This window comes from Schistocerca piceifrons, chromosome X (assembly GCF_021461385.2).
Source record: "Schistocerca piceifrons isolate TAMUIC-IGC-003096 chromosome X, iqSchPice1.1, whole genome shotgun sequence".
NCBI classification, from domain to species: Eukaryota; Metazoa; Arthropoda; class Insecta; order Orthoptera; family Acrididae; genus Schistocerca; species Schistocerca piceifrons.
Genome location: NC_060149.1, coordinates 466,699,511 through 466,719,863, shown reverse-complemented (window position 1 = coordinate 466,719,863; position 20,353 = coordinate 466,699,511). Strand labels below are relative to the sequence as shown.

Here is a 20,353-nt window from a genome sequence, read left to right as displayed (position 1 = left end):
GACCGGACCGCAGCGACGCACGGATGCACGCCAAGACCGTAGGATCCTACGCAGTGCCGTAGGGGACCGCACCGCCACTTCCCAGCCAATTAGGGACACTGTTGCTCCTGGGGTATCGGCGAGGACCATTCGCAACCGTCTCCATGAAGCTGGGCTACGGTCCAGCACACCGTTAGGCCGTCTTCCGCTCACGCCCCAACATCTTGCAGCCCGCCTCCAGTGGTGTCGCGACAGGCGTGAATGGAGGGACAAATGGAGACGTGTCGTCTTCAGCGATGAGAGTCGCTTCTGCCTTGGTGCCAATGATGGTCGTATGCGTGTTTGGCGCCGTGCAGGTGAGCGCCACAATCAGGACTGCATACGACCGAGGCACACAGGGCCAACACCCGGCATCATGGTGTGGGGAGCGATCTTCTACACTGGCCGTACACCACTGGTGATCGTCGAGGGGACACTGAATAGTGCACGGTACATCCAAACCGTCATCGAACCCATCGTTCTACCATTCCTAGACTGGGAAGGGAACTTGCTGTTCCAACAGGACAATGCACGACCGCATGTATCCCGTGCCACCCAACGTGCTCTAGAAGGTGTAAGTCAACTACCCTGGCCAGCAAGATCTCCGGATCTGTCCCCCATTGAGCATGTTTGGGACTGGATGAAGCGTCGTCTCACGCGGTCTGCACGTCCAGCACGAACGCTGGTCCAACTGAGGCGCCAGGTGGAAATGGCATGGCAAGCCGTTCCACAGGACTACATCCAGCATCTCTACGATCGTCTCCATGGGAGAATAGCAACCTGCATTGCTGCAAAAGGTGGATATACACTGTACTAGTGCCGACATTGTGCATGCTCTGTTGCCTGTGTCTATGTGCCTGTGGTTCTGTCAGTGTGATCATGTGATGTATCTGACCCCAGGAATGTGTCAATAAAGTTTCCCCTTCCTGGGACAATGAATTCACGGTGTTCTTATTTCAATTTCCAGGAGTTTAGAAAGTTATGTTCGCGATGGGAGCTGAAAATGCTGACTAAGCTGCACAAAATCAAACATTCAGCAAGTTCTTTGACTCTCCTAGAGTGGTACAGTGAGGGAGGTAATGAGTTTATAAGCGAAATTGTCACAGGTGACGAAACATGGATGGCTTACGTTACACCTGAATCAAAGCAGCAATCAACAGAATGGCTGCATTCAACATCATCTAGGAAAGTGAATATCAGGCAAACAATTTCGGTCTGGGTGAAGCAGGTGTACAATTTTTTTGGGATAGGAAGGGAGTGTTGCTTGTGGATTTTCTTGCCTCATTGTGACACCATAAATTTAACGAATTATTGTGAGACCTTAAAAAATGTGATGTGCTACCCAAACCAAAGGTGTGGCATACTGAGTAAGGGGATCATTGTGCTTCATGACAGTGCCCAATCACATACAGCCAATCGAATTCAAGAGCTGATTGGATCATTTGCCTGGGAACAACTTGATCACACTCTGTGCTGCCTCAGTCTAGTGGTCAGTGACTATCACATGTTCCTGCATTTGAAGAAGCATCTGGGTGGTCAATGCCATGATGATGATGAAGATATCGAAACAGCCATGTTGCAATGGTCATGTCATAAGATGACAGATGTCTACAAGAATGATATTAAAAAGCTGGCTGTAAGATATGATAAGTGCCTTAATATTGGTGAGGATTATATAGAGAAGTAGTTTAACAACAGGTTTTTGATGTAAAAATAAAAATGCTAAGGAAAGTCTACTTGTTTTACTTTTGTTTCAAAATGGTACTTACTTAAAAAAAACACTCCTTGTGTGTGTGTATGTGTGTGTGTGTGTGTGTGTGTGTGTGTGTGTGTGTGTGTGTGTGTGTGTTTGAGGGCAGGGCATGCTGAATAGTAATACCTCAGAAATTTTTATGTGAAAACACAAAGCTTTTTAAATAATATAAACGTTATTAACATTCTACATCCTTACTCTTCACATCTACATATTTGTTTATTAACATAGTCAACTTGATGATGAGCACATTTCTTCCAACAAGAGACTAATTTGTTGATACCATCAATGTAGAATGTTTGACTTAGTTGATGGAACCACAATCTCACCTCTACTTTTACTGCTTCATCACTATCAAACTGAAGTGCTCAGAGGTGTTCTGTAGGTTTTGAAAACAGACGAAAATCGGGTGAGGCCAAGTTGGGGCTGTATGGAGGATAATCAATGACAATGAACCCAAGGTGTCCAATTGTTGCAGACGTTGCAGCTCTCATGTTAGGTCTGACATTGTCATACTGAAGGAGAGAGCGCTCTATGTGTGGAGGAACTCTACGAATTTGTGCTTTCAGTTTTCTGAGTGTCTCTCACACACCAACATAGTTTCATTACACACCACCACACTGCACACTACGATTAACAGTCCTCTAGCATCAGAGAGTTTCAACTTGTGCCAGCGAAGTCAGAAAATCGACTGAGTAATATGCATGACTGTAATACCTCAACTGACATTGAAAACAGAATAAAAAAATTGGAGGCATTAATTTTCAGCACGCCATATATGTATGAAACCAACTATATTTGAGACGTGTTGTGTTGGATGTAGTGCCCTCGCACGATGCCACAATGTATGGAATACTTAAATATGTCATGTGACTGAGTTGTCCTGAGGTCTGATCTCCACCATCATTATTATGACATGAGCCATTTCCGATCAGATGGGTTGAATAAATGTGTTCCATTTGGAAGTGTAACTGCTGTACAGCAGTGATGCCTATGCATTTTACATTAAAACCCAAAACAGAAAAAAATAATGTGAGAATTTTTAAACATACCTCACTGAAATAAATGAGGATATGTTTTTTTAAGTCACCTAAAGGGTGAACCTTTCTTAATAAAAGCACTAAGACCGACTGACATGTGATGGAACGAAATGGTACATCACATCAAAACATTCCACAATCAGTTTCAAACAATGGTATCACACAGGCTGTCAGTATCATGTCACATCACATCACATCACATCACTTCATATCACCATTAAGATTTATCATGAAAAAGTTTCGACATTGATCTTGGTGGGTGGAACTGTGTCATCGTCCGCTAATTCAGAAGTTAACCTTTCGCTGCACTCTGGTAATGATAGTGGATTTCGTATTTTATGTATGGCTAATCTTTATTTTATTATTTTGCTTTGTTTTTGTGACAAACTGAAAATGTTCTATGATAGATTGGATCTATTCTTCCAGTGCTTGTTCTTCCATAACAGAGGCCAGACATCTGAAAGCAAAAAATGATTTAGGTTTTACAATAACAGAATGGAGTTGTGTTAGTAAGATCATAAATTGATGAACCAATCTGCATTTAATAACTTTTTACTAAGTGAAAAGGTCAGCTCCACTGAAGGAAATTAATACAGTTCTTTATGATGTTATCTGCTACCTATGGAAAAAATAGTGGGTAAGGTTAACTGGCTGTATGTCTGTAGGTCGTCTCATACTAAATGTCAATGGGATAGGACACCACATCATGTCACATGATGTCAACACCAGGGTGTATTCACATGTGGTGTCACATCAATTTCCTTAGCCCAGCACCGAATGGTGAAACTGAGGTTATGAAATACCACCAGTGATACAAAAAGTTGAGTTATTCTATTGCAGTTAAGGAACTAACAACGACAAAATTTATTAATGGCCAAAGCAAACTTCATAACGGATATTCTGGAGCAATTTTGTATGGTGCACTGATGTGAAGTGAAACAGCATTTCAAAACTTCGACATTTATTAGCGAAAATATATACATGCAAATATGTAAAACTATATTTATAAGTAAATGCATAAAACCTCTTTACCTTATCCATTTACTTTCCCATGTACCAAATAACGTCAGAAACAACCGTATTTTTCTCTTTCAATAGAGCTTTAAAAAGGTTATTTAATGAAAACAGCTCCAGCAGTTCATGTTCTTATGTACAGATTGTTGTAAGTGTCATATCTGTTCTGTAATTGTAAAACCGAAATCATTTTCCACTTTCAGATATCTGGCCTCTTATGGAAGAACACTCAATGGAAAAAATATCCAGCTTGGCATGGAATATTTGCAATCAGGCACAAAAAAATTCAAAATAATAAAATAAAGACTAAAGGCCAATTCACACTGCCTATCATGTCGCATCCCATCAAAATATTCCATAATGCATTTCAAATGGTGGCATTCACACTGGCCATCCCATCGCATCTTGCTATGTCATGGCACATCGAAGGTTTCTTGGGAAGAAAGTTTTGTTGGCTGACGTCATCATCCATTGTTGATCACATCACCCCAAAGCTCATTTCCTTCCAATACACAGCAATGTGCTGATCTCCATATTGATTTCATTGCGCTTTTCGCGGTTTGTATCAGTTGTTATTCTAAGTCTTTGTTATTTGTTATTTATTATTTCATTACGTTATTTCTTTTATTAAAATTTATTAACCTATAATGATTGATGAGAGATTAATTGAAGCAGTGAGGCAGCAGTCTGAATTCTATGTCATGTGTGGACTAAATTGCTTACCCCCTACAGTATGTGTAATGTGGACTTTTTTTACATACTGGTAGTGTATTTAATATTTTACAATGAAATGGATTGCAGTATGACTGCAACTTGAAGTGAAAAAATTACTGTGGGCAGAATCACAGATTATGAAGTGGAATGTATTTGTGTGTTGTCGGGCATTTGTAACATTTGATAAACAAATGGACTGAAATCTTCAGACAATGCAACAGTGCCATAATGCTTTTTTTGTGTGAAGTACACATCAAGTAATGTACTAGAATTGTTTGTTTAAAAGTTTGCTTGTGGAAGGCTTCTTTATTTTTAAATAGTTCTCAGGATTGTGTATGAAACAATTTTGCGAGCATCAGTGATCAATACTTACTTGGTTTCACTAGCTAATCCCAGTAGTCCAGTATAAATAAGGAATTTGAACGATTAAAGGCCAAATACAAGATGTAAAGAAAACTTATAAATCTTGAAGGGAAGGGGGTGAGAAAGATGTAACTAAATTTCATCTTAAACAAAGAAATTTTTCGTGAGGTGTTCCTTTTAGTGATTCTGGTTATAATTTGATGTAACAAATGAAAAAATGATGGTTCGACTTTCTAAAATATCTACAAAATGCAGATTTCTCTTTCCTGAACTCCTCGTGGAGTGTGTGAAATTCCCATTCTGTGCTATGTAATGACATTTTTCTGACTCAGACTCGTTTTTTGCGTTGTTTCTCAACTGGCTTCCTTTTCTAATATAAAAGCTACCCTTGCTAGCTGCTGACCGTTTGAGTCCAATAAATGTCATTTTCGACCAATGTGGATTCCAACACCAATGTATATATGTTATCATACTGTGTATGTGCACTTTGTGCATAAAAACTGTTGAGAATGATCTCGCGAGGACCAGAATACTCGCGTCATAACAGTAGAGATTAGGTAACTTAAAAATGACGTGATGCAACTGACAGTGTGAGTGCTTTGACGTGATGACACCGTGATGGCCAGTGGGAACTGGCCTTAAGAAACCTAAAAGCATAAAATCCAGTACTATAACACGAGTGGGTGCGGCAAAAATAGGTTATCTTCCGACGACACAGTTCTCTCACCAACACTAACGCCAAAACTTTCCTCCACAGTATCCTTAATGGCGACGTGACATGACAATGAGGCCTGTGTGAATTCTGTCGTTTGACATCCATTTTGGAATGTTTTGACTTGACATAACGTAAACATGAGATAAACAAGCTGTATTCATTGCTTCCCGGTTTCGATGGGAATCTTTGCGCTTTTTAGCAGACAACAGGCAGGTGGGGCCCATGTGTATAGTGGACCGAGGTTATGCTGTGAACCGATATAGGTGCAATAATTTCTGCTGACTCCAAAGGAAGCACGCTTAAATTTATAGGCGATTACAGACAAAGAAAAGTCACATGGAATGACGCTTCTAAAGATTATTTGTACAAAAATTTCAGATGTGGTGCTCTGAGCGTCAAGTACTAGGTAAGAGTCTCTGATCATATTACTCTATAGAATAAGATACCGTAAATTTCGACGTAGGAAAACAGAGAAGAATAAGCCAGAAATTTATGAAAAGTGTACACGAAAACTGTGGAGGAATATTCCTACTATGGCGACTTAATATTACAAGAACTGAGGAGCCTGATATCTGAACAAAAGAATGATGGTGTATATGTAACTCCTCAGCAAACTACTAGAAACATAAATGAAGGGCGCTGATGACGCAAAATACATAAAATTAGTAAATATAACCTCCATTCTAGATGATTCTGAGATCTACAAAATTCCCAAATTTGTCGAGTCTAACGATGTTGATATGCAAATAATCTTTCATAATTGAAGTTGAATAAACAACTTTTTTCCAAATAAAATACGAATGATCCTTTGAAATTTCATTTACCTTCACATAAAGACTAAGAAACATCCTTGAGTATTTATCAGTTTCAGGATTAAGCTCTGAAACTTTTTTTTAAAATACGGTACGAAATAAATAGTTTAAAATGGTTACGGTATATAAGTCGCCGGTCAGTAGATAACGAAATATTATTGCCATCCGTATCGCTGCAGTATCCCAATCAGAAAATCTAAAATCTCGCTGTGGCCTCCATCTGAAATTTGCAAACAGAACGTTGTCACTTTGTATTTCTCGAATTCTCTGTTGTTTAGATACTTCTTACCTACAGTCGCTATCTTTTTCTGTTATCTTTTCGTCACCTGTTTTACATATTTGGATTCTGTACCCGATAGAAATTGATACAGAACCAGTGAACATAAATGTAATCTCTGGCTACACTGCGTCTTTCTGAGCACGCCCTGTCCTTCATAATCGTCTGCTTTCTGTGCTTCTTGTCTGAGTAACTACGTGACGTCATTGCCATCACTAAGTGTGGGAGGAAGTTGTGTGCCTGTCAAGCGCAAACAAGTGTGTTGTTCAGTTTTTGTAATTATTGTTGGCTGTTAACTGTTATTGAAAATGTAAGTCCAAGCACGGTATTTATTTATATGTAGCTTACTGTTTGTAAAAGATCGTAGTTACATTACGAAGTCGGTCGTATGTGAGAGCTGTTGCTTCAAGAAGTGAACTGCTTGGCGTAATGCAAATTTTTTGTGGTGCTTAAAAGAATATTTATACTTACGTGTTGCTGCCGAATGTGTGGAAATATTGGAATTGTTGTGATGTGCTGTTTTTCATTTGGTATTGTAATACAATATGCCTTACTTGACAAATTTGGAGAAAGAGTATTTGTATGTCGAAACGCTCGTATATCCCATTACTTAACCACACTTTGGATTGCCATGAACGATGCTGTCGGGCTAAATGTCACGTGATATGACTAATTTATAAAAACGGAAAAAACGTCTGTCACCCACCTGTAGGTAAAGAATTCATTTGTGTGAAGTATTTGACATTGTAAATTTCTTTGGTACAATGTCAAATTATTTACTACCCAATTTTGTGAAATTGGAACTGTATGAATTTAATACAGTACAGTGTCATATACTGGTACCACAATTTCGTAGAACTGGATGGCCCAGAGGTTAAACAGTCTTGGAAGTGATATGTTACGCCTACTGAAGTTAATTCAGTTTTTACGGCTCTGTAGCTGATCGAAGTAGAGAGAATTCAACAAACCTTTGAGTTTGTATGTGACTGGAAATTTTTTTCATGGTTTGTACAATGAGTGTCTTCACTACGTTGATTATAAAATTACGTCTATGTAAGCTATAGTTTGCCATCAAACGAAGTTAAAAGTTAGCTAATCGAGAGTGTTACTCGTGGGGTGTAAAAATCTAATCCAGTAGAAAGACTGGAGGATATACTTGAGTCAGTTGATTGGTAGAGTATCTGTTCAACTGCATAGAGAGCAGTTTCTACGTGTTATTCAGTACCAAAACCTTGCATTCAAAATGTGATCGGGCACAAGGCAATCCAGTTGCAAGTTCTTTTGATCAAAGGTTCTGAGTTCATACCTCAAATGTGCATGGAATTCACTAAGACAATTTTCATTTCAGAAAACTTTTTAAATTATTATTGTCTTCTAATGTTCGTGACACTAATGATCATTTCTGTATTTTCTTTTACTAATTTGCTGTTCTGGGAAGCTGTGGTGTAACAGCTCCAATAATAATGAGTACATGATTTATCTTTGTTTTTAATGTGTATGCTTTCATTCAATACAGGGCAGATGTTGGACCTTACTCTGGAGGTGTCGAGGGGACATCGGGAACCGGTGGTCCCCACACACCTCAACAGCAGGCAGCACAGAAACGTCTTCAGCAAACACAGGCTAAAGTTGAGGAGGTAATTTGTTTTTGGAATGTGCCAGATCAGTCTTGTGAATACTGCACTAGTGCACCCTCTCGCTCAATAAAATGGGTGGTGAAAGTATAAAGTTTCAAAGAAAATTGAATTATCAAAAGTGTTTTGTGATTTGCTTAGAATAATGTACTAAAAGGGTGTTGTTTTTAGATTGTATTTAAATTCTGAGAACTTTGCTTCACATAGTTCTTAGAATACTAAAGACAAGTGTGCACTTACAGTATAATACAAAGTCTGTGTTGAAAAGACTGGGTACTAGGGAATACTGGTAAAAATATGAACACTTACATTTCTGGAGTGTCATAAATAGAGCAGGAATGGAAAAGTTATCGAATATCTCTAGTAACACCTGCCGTTCATCCTTTTGGCTTGCAGTTAATAAACAAATAGTAGAGTCCCACTTCCAAATAGGCCTAGTGACATTATTGAGTGGCCGTTCAGTTGACTCTACTTTTATGTGTAGTGATCATAGTAAGAGCTACCCGCTTTCAAAGCAGAATTCAGTAGAGGAAGATATTTTGGTGTTGTATGTGGAAGTTAACTTATTGAAATATTGGTAGCAAAAGCATTTTCCATTAACAGTTGATGTCCAGTAGTAGAGCAGAGTTGTTGGCAGTTCATGATCATTATTGTACCTTACCTTAATCAGGAGACTAATAACATTGTTTAATGGAACGAGGCCACATGACGACGATGTTGATGGTGAAATGTCTAAAGAGGTCAGGCTTGACAGTCTCCTTGGTTCTGTTCAGTAGTTGTAAGCTATATTGCAGTATTGTTTCAGCTTTCTTCTTCCTCATTGTCACCAATAACACAGATGACACTACAATCATATGCAAGAACCAACTACTGTAATTAAATGGTCAAACAGTGTCTGAAGTTGTTGAATGAAAGTTGCTGCTAAGAATCTAGACCTTTCGAGACATCATAACATAAACAATGGGAAATCCCAGGTGGTAATGACGTACACCTTGCTGATGCAAAATGGTATGTGTTACATGTAGTGCATTTAAATATAGCAGCCAGTGAAGGGGAAATTTCTCCACTTTGGTAGTAATGAAAGTGGAATTTCATATTCTGAGGCCTGGTGCTAGTGCGAAGCTCATTCCCTTCTGACAGTGCCATCAGTTTTATCAGTAGGTTTCTGCAGTTCAAAAAAATTATTTCCCCATATCCCTGCCATGTGTCATACACCTGTTCCTCAGAGACTTCAATTGACTTTGAGGCAGGTTCGACATAAATATTGGAATGTATTCCTATGAATTGTTAAGGTATCTCTCTCAATTTATGGCCTGGTATTTTTTTGTTAGTTTCTGTGCACCTAGTACATAGAAAATTCTATTACAGCTCTCTTGCAAAGCTCATTGCATGTGAAATGACAAATACTTCTAGAATGAGAAATTCTTACATTAAAACAAAGAATGTTGATTCCTTTCACACAGAGATTCTGATCAGAACTAATGTCTTCTGAAGTACATCTGTGTTTCTTACAGGTAGTGGGGATAATGAGAGTCAATGTTGAAAAAGTATTGGAACGTGACCAGAAATTGTCTGAATTGGATAATCGAGCAGGTAAGGTACTGTAAAATAAGTTTTGTGAGCATTTCCCAGCTTTCATCATTATAAATTTGTTTGTACAGTAAAATAGTGGTAAAAGGTTTTAGTTTCTTGAGTCTGAATTTTGGATTTTATATTAACATTGAGGACATTGTGATAGATTGCATTGCCTAGCAAGATTAAATTGATTCTGCATTTGTTGGTAGAGGATCACAAGCTACAACCTACTGTCTTGATGGATATTTCGTTTCAGATGTGAAGTTGTGGACTCTTGTCTTGTAGCAAATAAATGTGCCACAAATTGCAAGTTGGGTAGTTTTCGTGTTTACTATTAGTCTGCATTTTATTAAAGGATCTTTAACAGTGCTTACTCATGGTTAATTATTCGTGTGAAATACACCTTACTATTTCTTCTGGCATGCCCACAGTGGGAGCTGCTGCTTGCGCTATCAGGTGATCCCCACACGAACTGGCACTGCAAACACCACAGTGTTAAAATTCGCAGCTGAATTTTGTATCATGTCTGTGAGAGCCCACGACGACTTGGCCATTAACCTCATGGTGCTATTGCAGTGCAGAGTTCATTGCCATTCTTCCACCTGTTCACTGCAGTCGCAAGTTTCTGTCATGCAGCTATGTTACTGAACTCTACGTGTATTCTGGACATGTACTTGGGAACTGAATGTTTCTCAAATCTTAGAGGAGAAGACTTGATTTAAAAAGTTAAGAATTTCACATCAATTCTTGACTGTGGTCCAGAGCTGTTTCCAGCATTAGTTGTAATTGTGGAGATATTTTACTTTAAGCAACCCATTCATAAAGCTTGTGTTAAATCACAAAACATAGAGTAATTATTACTGGTAGTAACATACTAACAGCAATTTAATGAGAAAGTAAGAACTAAAAATGTTAGATAGTGGCTGTATTGAGTATTATTATTTGATGGGGAAATGCAAGGCTGTCTGTTTCCTTTATTGATGCTGTTTTCATAGGGTCAATTAAGTTTTTGTTGAGCTGTTACAGCAGAAATTTAAGTCAATGTAAAGTAATGATCAATGATTTTTATATTGATTCACAGTTTCTAAATTGTAGTAATGTAATCTTGGGTCAGTCAAAAGTAAAGCTAAAACCAATTGTTATCTAAATCCGCTAATATTCTCTCTCCATTTCTCTAGCACAGTTAAAAATGTAAATTTTTTTTTGTAGATATGTAATTCAATGCTGGTAGGCCATTCCGTCATACAATCATGGTCTTCCACAATGAAATTACACTCTGCATTGGAGTGTGTGCTGATTTAAAACTTGGTGCAAGTAAAGCTATGAGGGCAGGTTGTGTGTTGTTATTGGGTGATTGAGTCGGTAGCACACGTGCCACACTAAGGGCAAAAGTCCCAGGTTTGAGTCCTGTCATGGTGCACAGGTTTAATCAGCTAGAAAGTTTCAAATTGTGGTCTTCCTGTCTCCATATTCATTTTCACTCACTGTCACAGTCTTGGGAGTCACTAGTACTGATAATTAAGTGCAATGAACAGGCCTTGTAGCTCATAGGGAATCGTGATATTACACAGTTTTTGTTTTGTTTTTGAGGTGATTCTAACTATTTGTGAGAGAAAAAAAAGCTCTGTTTCGTTTGTTACCTTCTAATCATGGAAACATTGAAGAACAGGAGATGTGATCCTCTTACCTGGCCTGTCAGTATGGTAACAGATGTGAAATAGCATGCATTGGGAGCCCATTGCTTTTCATGTAAAGTTAACTCTTAACAAATACGAAAAAAAGTTGACGTATGTACACAAATACAAGACATCTGAGCACGACTGGCCAGTAATGTTATTAAACATCTACCATTATCAAGAGATTGATTTTCCGGAGTGAGAGTAGTCTTTGTGAGAATTCGTAGTACAAATGCACACAATAAATATTTCATTGAATATGTGTTGCTACGTAGCGATTACTGAAGTAGCAGCTCTGGTCTCGTAAACTGACATATGGCTGGGAGAGTGATGTGCTGACCACATGCCCCTCCATACCTGCATCCAGTGATGCATGTGGGCTGGGGATGACACTGCAGCCAATCTGTACCATTGTGCCTTCGTGGCCTGTTTAGTCTCTTAGTGCTTTATTTAGACAAATCGTGGAGCCCTTGCTACTGTGGCAGTACTGTCTAGATCTGAACCCTATGTAAGTAGTCTGAAACCTCACAAGAGCCATGGTTGTAATATGACAAGTATTTCTCTCTAATCTGAAAAAAAAACCGCTGCTATTAAATAAAATGTCGCCATGCCTGATGCAAGCCTTTTGACTTAATGGTGCTTTAGTGAGTTACGCACTAGTTTCGTTGCTTTATATAAAAGTAGCTTTTTAGTTGGTTTCTCTATTTGAACCTCCTCCCACGCCTATCCTCCAGGGGGAAAAATTCGGGTGGTCACTGAAACTATAATAACTGTTTGGCACAGATTGAAACAAGGAGATGGTGTTATCATCTGTGATTGAAATGACAAATGCACACAGTTGTCACTGCTGAAGGTAGTTTTGTGGATACTGCCAGCAAAGTGTCATGAGCAGCCAAAGTGGGATATAGTGTGTGTCCTGTTTCTGCTCTTGTTGTAAATGGACACTTCATTCAGCAGCAGATAAAGACATGTAGCATGTGACATTGCTCCCCTTGTAATAGTAGTGAAGTGTGTGATACTACTGCCTCCTCACCAAGCTTCTTGGGCATAAACACGACTGTGCTGCCACCCTGCCCAGGTAGCTAGTTAGCCTAGCCGAATAATAACCAATTCTTACTATAGTTTGTTTGCATTGCATTCGTGTTTTGTAAATGTGATCTAGCATTTCCTATCAGGTTTACAACAATAGTGTGGAGTAATCATCAGTTCATCTGACATACTGACAATATCATAATATGTACTGTAAATATCCCTCCAGTAACTTTGATGGAGCAAATGTGTGACAGTTGGAACGATGTTTCTCATTGCTCATCGCTGCTTGTTTGTACATGTGTTGGAATGTTTCCCTCTGCTTATCCATTGCTACTTAATATTAGGTATAATTTGGTACACAAGCTAAATGTTGTGTGATATTCATAATGATAATATTTTGGTATTAACAGATATACTGTCAGTAGCAGGGGAACTAGAAAACATTATTCTTATAGGTCTGTTGTTCAGGTTATCCCCATTACATCATTAAATTTATTCACTAGTTCTTGCCCAGCTGGTAACTCTTCAGACATCTGTGTTAAGCTCCACACACAGCAAAATATTGTTCTTTGTACTGTAGAGTTGTAGCTCTGTGTCTAGTTAAGAAGTGAATAGTGATGTACTGCCAAGAGGCAATCAGCAGAAGCATACAGCTAAAAGCTTTACGAATTTGATCTCTACTGCTACGTGTTCAAAATTTTTCTCATGGTTAATTTATTTAGTTCTAACAATTACAGGAATTAGGCATCGAACTCTGTCTGCAAAAATTAACACAATTGATTAACTTCTCATGGCCGGGGTTGATGGTCATGCAAGTAAATTTTGAAAGAACAGCATATTTGCCTTTGACTGTAGAAATTATTTATTTCACTATTGCAATTTTAGCCTTTGGGCCATTTTCAAGTGGTACTGCAAAAGTTATTGTTTCGGTACAACTCAAACTTCAAAATTCTCCAGCATGTTTACATGTTGTAGTCAAAATAGGCCATCAGAAGAGTATGAAGCTGTGTACCCGGTGAAATGATGTAGACTAGATAGATTTGAAACAATTCACGTGGATGATATGAACATTGCATGTAATGTACCTCATTTCATGACATAGAGAGCTTCAGACTCGTCTGCTGTTATTGTATATCTACAGTGAAAAGTCCTATTTTGACAATGACATGTACGCTTGTAATAGGATTTTAAAGTTTGACATGTGTTGAAGCAAAATCTTTGGCTGTACCATTTGAAAACGTCCCTCAGGTTTAAACTGCAGCAATGAAATAAATAATTTCTACAGTTAATGGTGAAAATAATGGCCTTTAAAAGATATTAACACAATGGTAGCCTGGAAAGGGGGGGGGGGGGGAGGAGCCAGTGCTTAGGTACACAGAGCAAATCTACAGATTCTGAGTAATTTTGAGAATATGTGTGGGTGTAGACTTTCGTTTCATGTGTTTTGGCAGATTGTGGTTCATAAATTTTTGGCAGGGGGATTTTTTGTGTGTGTGTGTGTGTGTGTGTGTGTGTGTGTGTGTGTGTGTGTGTGTGTGTGTGTGTGCGTGTGTGTGTTAAATTTGGATTCTTGTTGAGGCAGGATACCAAAAATCCTTCAAGCCTGTGGATTTCCTGTTTCTAATGATTGCACTGTTACTGTTATTGATTAGTCAAACCCAATATATTGAATCCGTAGGGAAGGCAAAATATGTTAGCTATAACAAGGTGTTGAGGGGCTGGGTAGGGAGTAAGTTTACAATCCACAGTTTTCAATTTCTGTACTGTGATGTAGGTGTATGTTTAGTTTTGGATATAAGAGAACTCGAGATGGATTGTTATGCATGTTACTTTTTCTTCAGAAATAGACAATAATTTATAAGTTCAAAAAAATTCACAATAAAATACTTTCATCCTAAGAAAACTTAAATTCAGTAAAAGAATACGCAGTATGTACATGCCCATTTCCAGAAATCATTGGCTTTAAAAGTAATCTGTAATTTTAGTGTGAGCTAAGCTTTTGATCACCTGTGAGTCAATATCATTGTCTATGATTATGATGGTTGAGAACACACTGTCCTCTCCCTCCTCACACTTCTCCACGTACACTCTGATGGTGTTGTGAGCTGCTTTGGCCTGCGTGGCCGTCATGGGTGGTGCTTCTTTGACCTCCTCTCCTTCCCCTTCATCATTGTCACCTTCTTTCTCATTCGCTGTCTTATCGTAGTTAATAATTTCCGCTTCTGTTAGTGGTCCTACTAAAGCGATACCGTTGTCCACATCCACAGAATCTTCATAATGAACGCGAGTGGTGTTACAGTGAGTCACCACTTTTGTCCATTTGGACTTGAGTGTACTGACAAGATGTTTCCTATAAGTATTGTGTAAAAAAATCAGAATCAAACAGATTTTACGTGCTTGAGTATTAACCCCACCAGCTGCTCATTTCCATGTGTCCTCAAAAATTCACATGTTTGGAAATAATTGACGATCATTTGTCCATTCACGTTTCTCCTTGCTTTATCCAGCATTTTCACAGCATCTAAGATGTTGATAGTTGTAAGGAAGTCATCATCAGTGACGTTTCATTGGGACCACTTCATGCCTGTTGTTTCCTTTGGCACTCTTGATTATTCATTGATCTAAGCGCTGCAATTTCAGTATAGTTACATGGTAAAAATTGCTTTGTCATTGATTTTAACAGACTGATAGCATTGTGCATACTCCAATTATCCACAAACAACACGTTTTTTTAATTGTCAGGAGTTGTTTTTCTGTCAAAATCCGTTAATCAGTTGTAAAACGATTCTGACATCCATGCTTTCTTGTTTAGTTTACTCGACAGGGAACGATTTTTGCCCAGAAAAACATCAGAGTTTCTTAGGTTTCCCAATCACAAGTGGCTTTAGTTTTTCTGTGCTAATGGAACAGTAACACTATCTTTGCTTAGCTTGTTCCTGTAGGTTTGTCTGGAAGACATCGATAAAAAGTCAAAGTTTGTCTGTGTTAAAAACATCATTCTGTTTGTCATCTTGAAGGATCTTTGCAATTCTAACTTTCAAACATGACAAAATTTGTTATGTACAGTGGCACTTTCACCATTCACTTTTTGAAAAACAGTACCGTGTCTGTTCCTTAAATTTTCTAACCACCCATTACTTGTATTAAATGTATTATATTTCAATGTTGCTGCAAAGTAATCTGCATTTTCTTTCAAAAGAAGTCCACCAATTATTGTTCCTCTGTTGTCGGAACCTTTTGTTATCATTTCCGATCCGTCCCTTCATCCGTGTTAATCAGGCGGTCTTCATTTTTGGTTACTATCTACACCCATACTCCGCAAGCCACCTGACGGTGTGTGGCGAAGGGTCAATGGTGTTCTTGCCAGAATCTCAAACTCTGCAGCTATACATTTCTTTTTCTTCACTCCTGCCTTCACTTTGTCAATTGACATTTGCTTTTGGCGATTGTCAGACAGTTCTGCTTAAAGCCCGTGCCTCGCACTTGCTCCTCACACTCAGTCAAACTGCACTGCCAAAAATCACACCAGCATGGAGGTCGCGGGAGCTGCAATGCGATGCAGATATCACTGTTGCATTGATGCAGGGAGGGGCAGGACTGGGATTCCCTTATTTGTGCAAACTCACCATATGAAAGGCTTAGATGTCTAGTGGTGGTTTCGATTTAGTGTTTTTGTCCTCTGATCTTAAATATGTAGAGGTTAAATCTGCCCTTCTTGAGCCTTTCAAAAGGCGGGTTTTCTTCAAAAATATCAAGGTTTTGGGCTTCCAAGGGAAGGAAAAATTCGATACAGACAGGTCTTAGATATATTGAGGTTTGGCAGTACTTGATAGCTGTACAGATTCTGAGCGTCAAAACTTTTAAAATAGTTAGTTTAATTACATTATTTGCCTTTGCTACCTAAGATATTGTGTGTTCTTGTTATGAACTAACATCCATAGGTTGTGGACGTTAGTTCTGGTATCCATAGAAGTTTAGAATTCTAAAATATTCTATTTTTCAGAGTAATACTTAAATCATTCTTGTTTACAAAGTGTGTGTAAACATCGGAGGCTGCTTCTGTGTACCTTAATCTCCACTTTTCCTTTCTGTCACGTACTGAAAATATTATACATATTTGCCATTTCTGTATGATTCATTTGCCAGATATAATGTGGCTAAAAAGTATTACAGCTCGTTCATTCACCATTTTAACATTCACCATTGAGAAAAGGTATCCACCAGACTTATCCATGCATTTCTGCTCCTGCATGTATCTAATGATATCTATCCATCTTCCATGAGCCCATGGTCTCAGTACCTTATGTTGCGCATCTCTGTATTGCTTGCAAAGTAACACTTCATATTTTGTATTAAAAGCCCCCATACCATTTCCAGTTTTCCATTGAAATTGTACATATAGTACATGATAGTTCAATGTTTATTGTAGTAAACTGATGTGGCACAGTGATGTATTTTTTTAAATGTGTGGCAAATGTATTGAGTACTGAATTCTGATTTCCCATTGGCAGAATTGTGCTCATTTACCAAATTCCCAATAAATTTCATATTCCTGTGGGTGTTTCAGCTTCAAAGATTTCTCTTTGGTGGACCATGTGGGGAATATTAGGTTGACTTACCCGTTCTATCTTGAACATACACAACATTTGTCCTTGACTAGTGAGTTAGTCAGTAATCAGTAGTATAATTGACTAGCACCATTATGTAGTTTCCATGATGAAGCAAACTCTTTTGTTGTCCATTGGTACTATTGGCCGCATTTGTCAGTTTTACGATAATATTAAATGCAGACAGAAAGGCCAGTGTGCAGCAAAGTGGTCACACATTCAATCTTGGAGGTGTTCTGAGAAGAAAAACTGCAGTCAGATGACATAAAATGTAAATAGTTTCACAGCTAGGGAAACACAGACATTGACAATCAAACTTCAACAAGGTTTGCTCTTCAGTTTATAAAAATAATGCAGGATGTTTAAAAATGATTTCAGCTTTTGGATAAATGTATTCTACAAAATATTACACGCAAAGTAGGCAAGGATACACTGTATGGAAAAGTAAATTTTGAAGTTTCTTACACATCTCGTGTTACCCTAGAAACATCTATGTGGTGGTAAAGTTCAACTTACACGCATTCAAACATGACCCAGTCAGTGTGTGCGAGTGCAGCAGTGATATGATCCTGGATTTCAGTCAGTGTTGCCAGCATATGTGATACGTAAACATTCCGTAACATATCCCCGAAGAAGAGTACTAGAAGGGCAGGAGACCTCAGGGGCCCCGAGTGCCAAATCCTCTGGAGCACAATGCCCAAGCCACCAATTTGGAAGTTTCTTGTTCAGATAGTGGTGCACTACCTCATTCTAATGAGGTGGAGCTCAATCCTTTTGGAATTTGAAGTTTGGAGTAACAGCTATCAGTTCAGGAAACAACTAGTTTTGCAACATTTTCAGGTACATTATACCTGTGACAGCTTTTTCAGGAGCAGGTAGAGCCATACACTTAGCTATGTGAAACAGCACAGGCGACATGAACGTGTGGAGAATTATATCTTCGTCTCTACTGCAGCACTAAGATTTGTTGTGATGACTCACTTGACCTTGTATGTGCAATGTCAATACATCACTGAACAAGAGTCGGTGTGTAATTTCATTTCCATTTTTCTCAGAACAGTTCATAGTTACATCACAGCAAAACCTTTAATGGCTCTTTACTGACTATTAGTACACAGTCGTGGGCATCATATATTTGAAGCTTACAACTAAATGAACGGGTATTGCTAACCGTGCAGTACAATGAATGAAAGACCTTGGCAAATCACCCATCTGATTTTTCTGTTGACATATTAATGCATCAGAAAATAAACACTTACCTTGTCAGAACTTGGTTAAATGCATAACATGGAATTTTTAGTAAAAGTGAAACCAGCAAAGAACAAAATCAGGTCACACTTCACCTTAACTGCCAAGACGAAAGAAAGTATCCTTTATGTAATCGTGTATAAGGGAAAGATAAGTATGGTGAAGCGGAAATAAGTCATTGGTGCCAGTTCACCACGAAAACCTTTTCTTTCTAAAGAAAACTAGAGAAAGATGTGGTTAACTATGTAGTTGTAATTTTGTTGTCACATGAGTTTGTTTTCTTATATTGCTGATTTTGCTGCAGTGGGTACACCTTTCATGAAAACCTCTTCTTGCATTACTCTTATTGTTGTGCCAAGTTATGCAACATAGTAAATATGAAAATATTTATTAACTTTAATAACAAAATTGGGCAGTTGTTGGTATCTGCCAGCAATAACTGTATGCAGGTGAAAATCAGTGGCCTATAAAGGTTTTCAGGCATAGCCTTTCCACAGCTACACTTTTTTCTTTATCAGACTGTTGACAAGTAAGGAGAAACATGTTCAATGTGACCTGACTGTTGTGTGTTCCAGTTTCTGTGTGAATAGTTTGTGTGGCTTCAATGGATTTGAGGCTTACACAAGGATTTCTCTTTAAAACATGAAGAAAATTATGAACTAGATTGTCTTTATCACATTTTTAGACACTCATCATTAATCGGTTGTTTATGGTAGTTACAGAAGAATAGGACAGTTGTTAACTGCAAGAGCTAATACTGGTACTTACAAAATATTTTATGTGAAAGACATTTGATGAGTGTTCTCAAATAGGTTTATGGTCGTTTTTTTGTTTACTATTGTACACCAAATTGGTGCTTGGTACTGTGCCCTGTGTGGTGTCATTACCATGTAAGAACATCTCTTTAATTTAAAACTAAGTAGTTGGCATTGCAAATTGAGCAAATACTTGAAGTGCAAGATGTCGCTGCAGTTACAGCAAGATCATCATGATGAGACAGCTGTAGGATGTACTGCCTGCTTGTCAAACCAGGCAGCTTTCTTTGAACAGAGGTGTTTGCGTTTCATTAATCTAACTTGTGCTTACTCCTCCTCTTCTTACAAGGGAACCTCCCCATCGCACCCCCCTCAGATTTAGTTATAAGTTGGCACAGTGGATAGGCCTTGATAAACTGAAGACAGATCAATTGAGAAAACAGGAAGAAGTTGTGTGGAACTATGAAAAAATAAGCAAAATATACAATCTGAGTACTCCATGGGCCACATAGGCAACATCATGACAATATGAGGTCAGGAGTGCCGTGGTCCCGTGGTAGCGTGAGCAGCTGCGGAACGAGAGGTCCTTGGTTCAAGTCTTTCCTCGAGTGAAAATTTTACTTTCTTTATTTTTGCATAGTTATTATCTGTCCGTTCGTTCATTGACCTCTCTGTTCACTGTAATAAGTTTAGTGTGTGTGTTTTGCGACCGCGTCGCAAAACCGTGCGCTTAGTAGACGAAAGGACATGCCTTTCCAATGGGAACAGAAAACATTTGATCGCAAGGTCATAGGTCAACCGATTCCTCCACAGGAAAACACATCTGATATATTCTATACGACACTGGTGACGGCATGTGCGTCACATGACAGGAATATGTTGTCGACCCACCTAACTTGTACACTTGGCGAATGGGTAAAAAGATTCTTCTACCTTGCCCGATTTAGGTTTTCTTGTGGATGTGATAATCACTCCCAAAAAAGTGATGAAAACATAAGAGTATGTCACATAAACTGAAAATAAAAAATTAAACTTTTTACTCGATGGAAGATTTGGACCAAGGACCTTTCGTTCCGCAGCTGCTCACGTTACCACGAGACCACAGCGCTCCTGCGTCCCC

General features: G+C 38.5%; 1 protein-coding gene across 4 annotated transcripts in view; it reads left to right on the top strand.

The window, feature by feature from the left end:
• The first annotated feature begins 6,859 nt into the window (after window positions 1–6,859).
• The window catches only part of LOC124721906 (vesicle-associated membrane protein 2), a 35,197-nt gene continuing 21,703 nt past the window's right edge, over window positions 6,860–20,353 (top strand). For all 4 annotated transcript variants that reach the window (XM_047247060.1, XM_047247059.1, XM_047247058.1 and 1 more), the window contains exons 1-3: window positions 6,860–7,016; window positions 8,223–8,343; window positions 9,855–9,933. In XM_047247060.1, coding sequence (XP_047103016.1) covers window positions 7,015–7,016; window positions 8,223–8,343; window positions 9,855–9,933 — 202 coding nt within the window. In that variant the 5' untranslated portion in view covers window positions 6,860–7,014. The remainder of the gene's footprint in view (window positions 7,017–8,222; window positions 8,344–9,854; window positions 9,934–20,353) is intronic.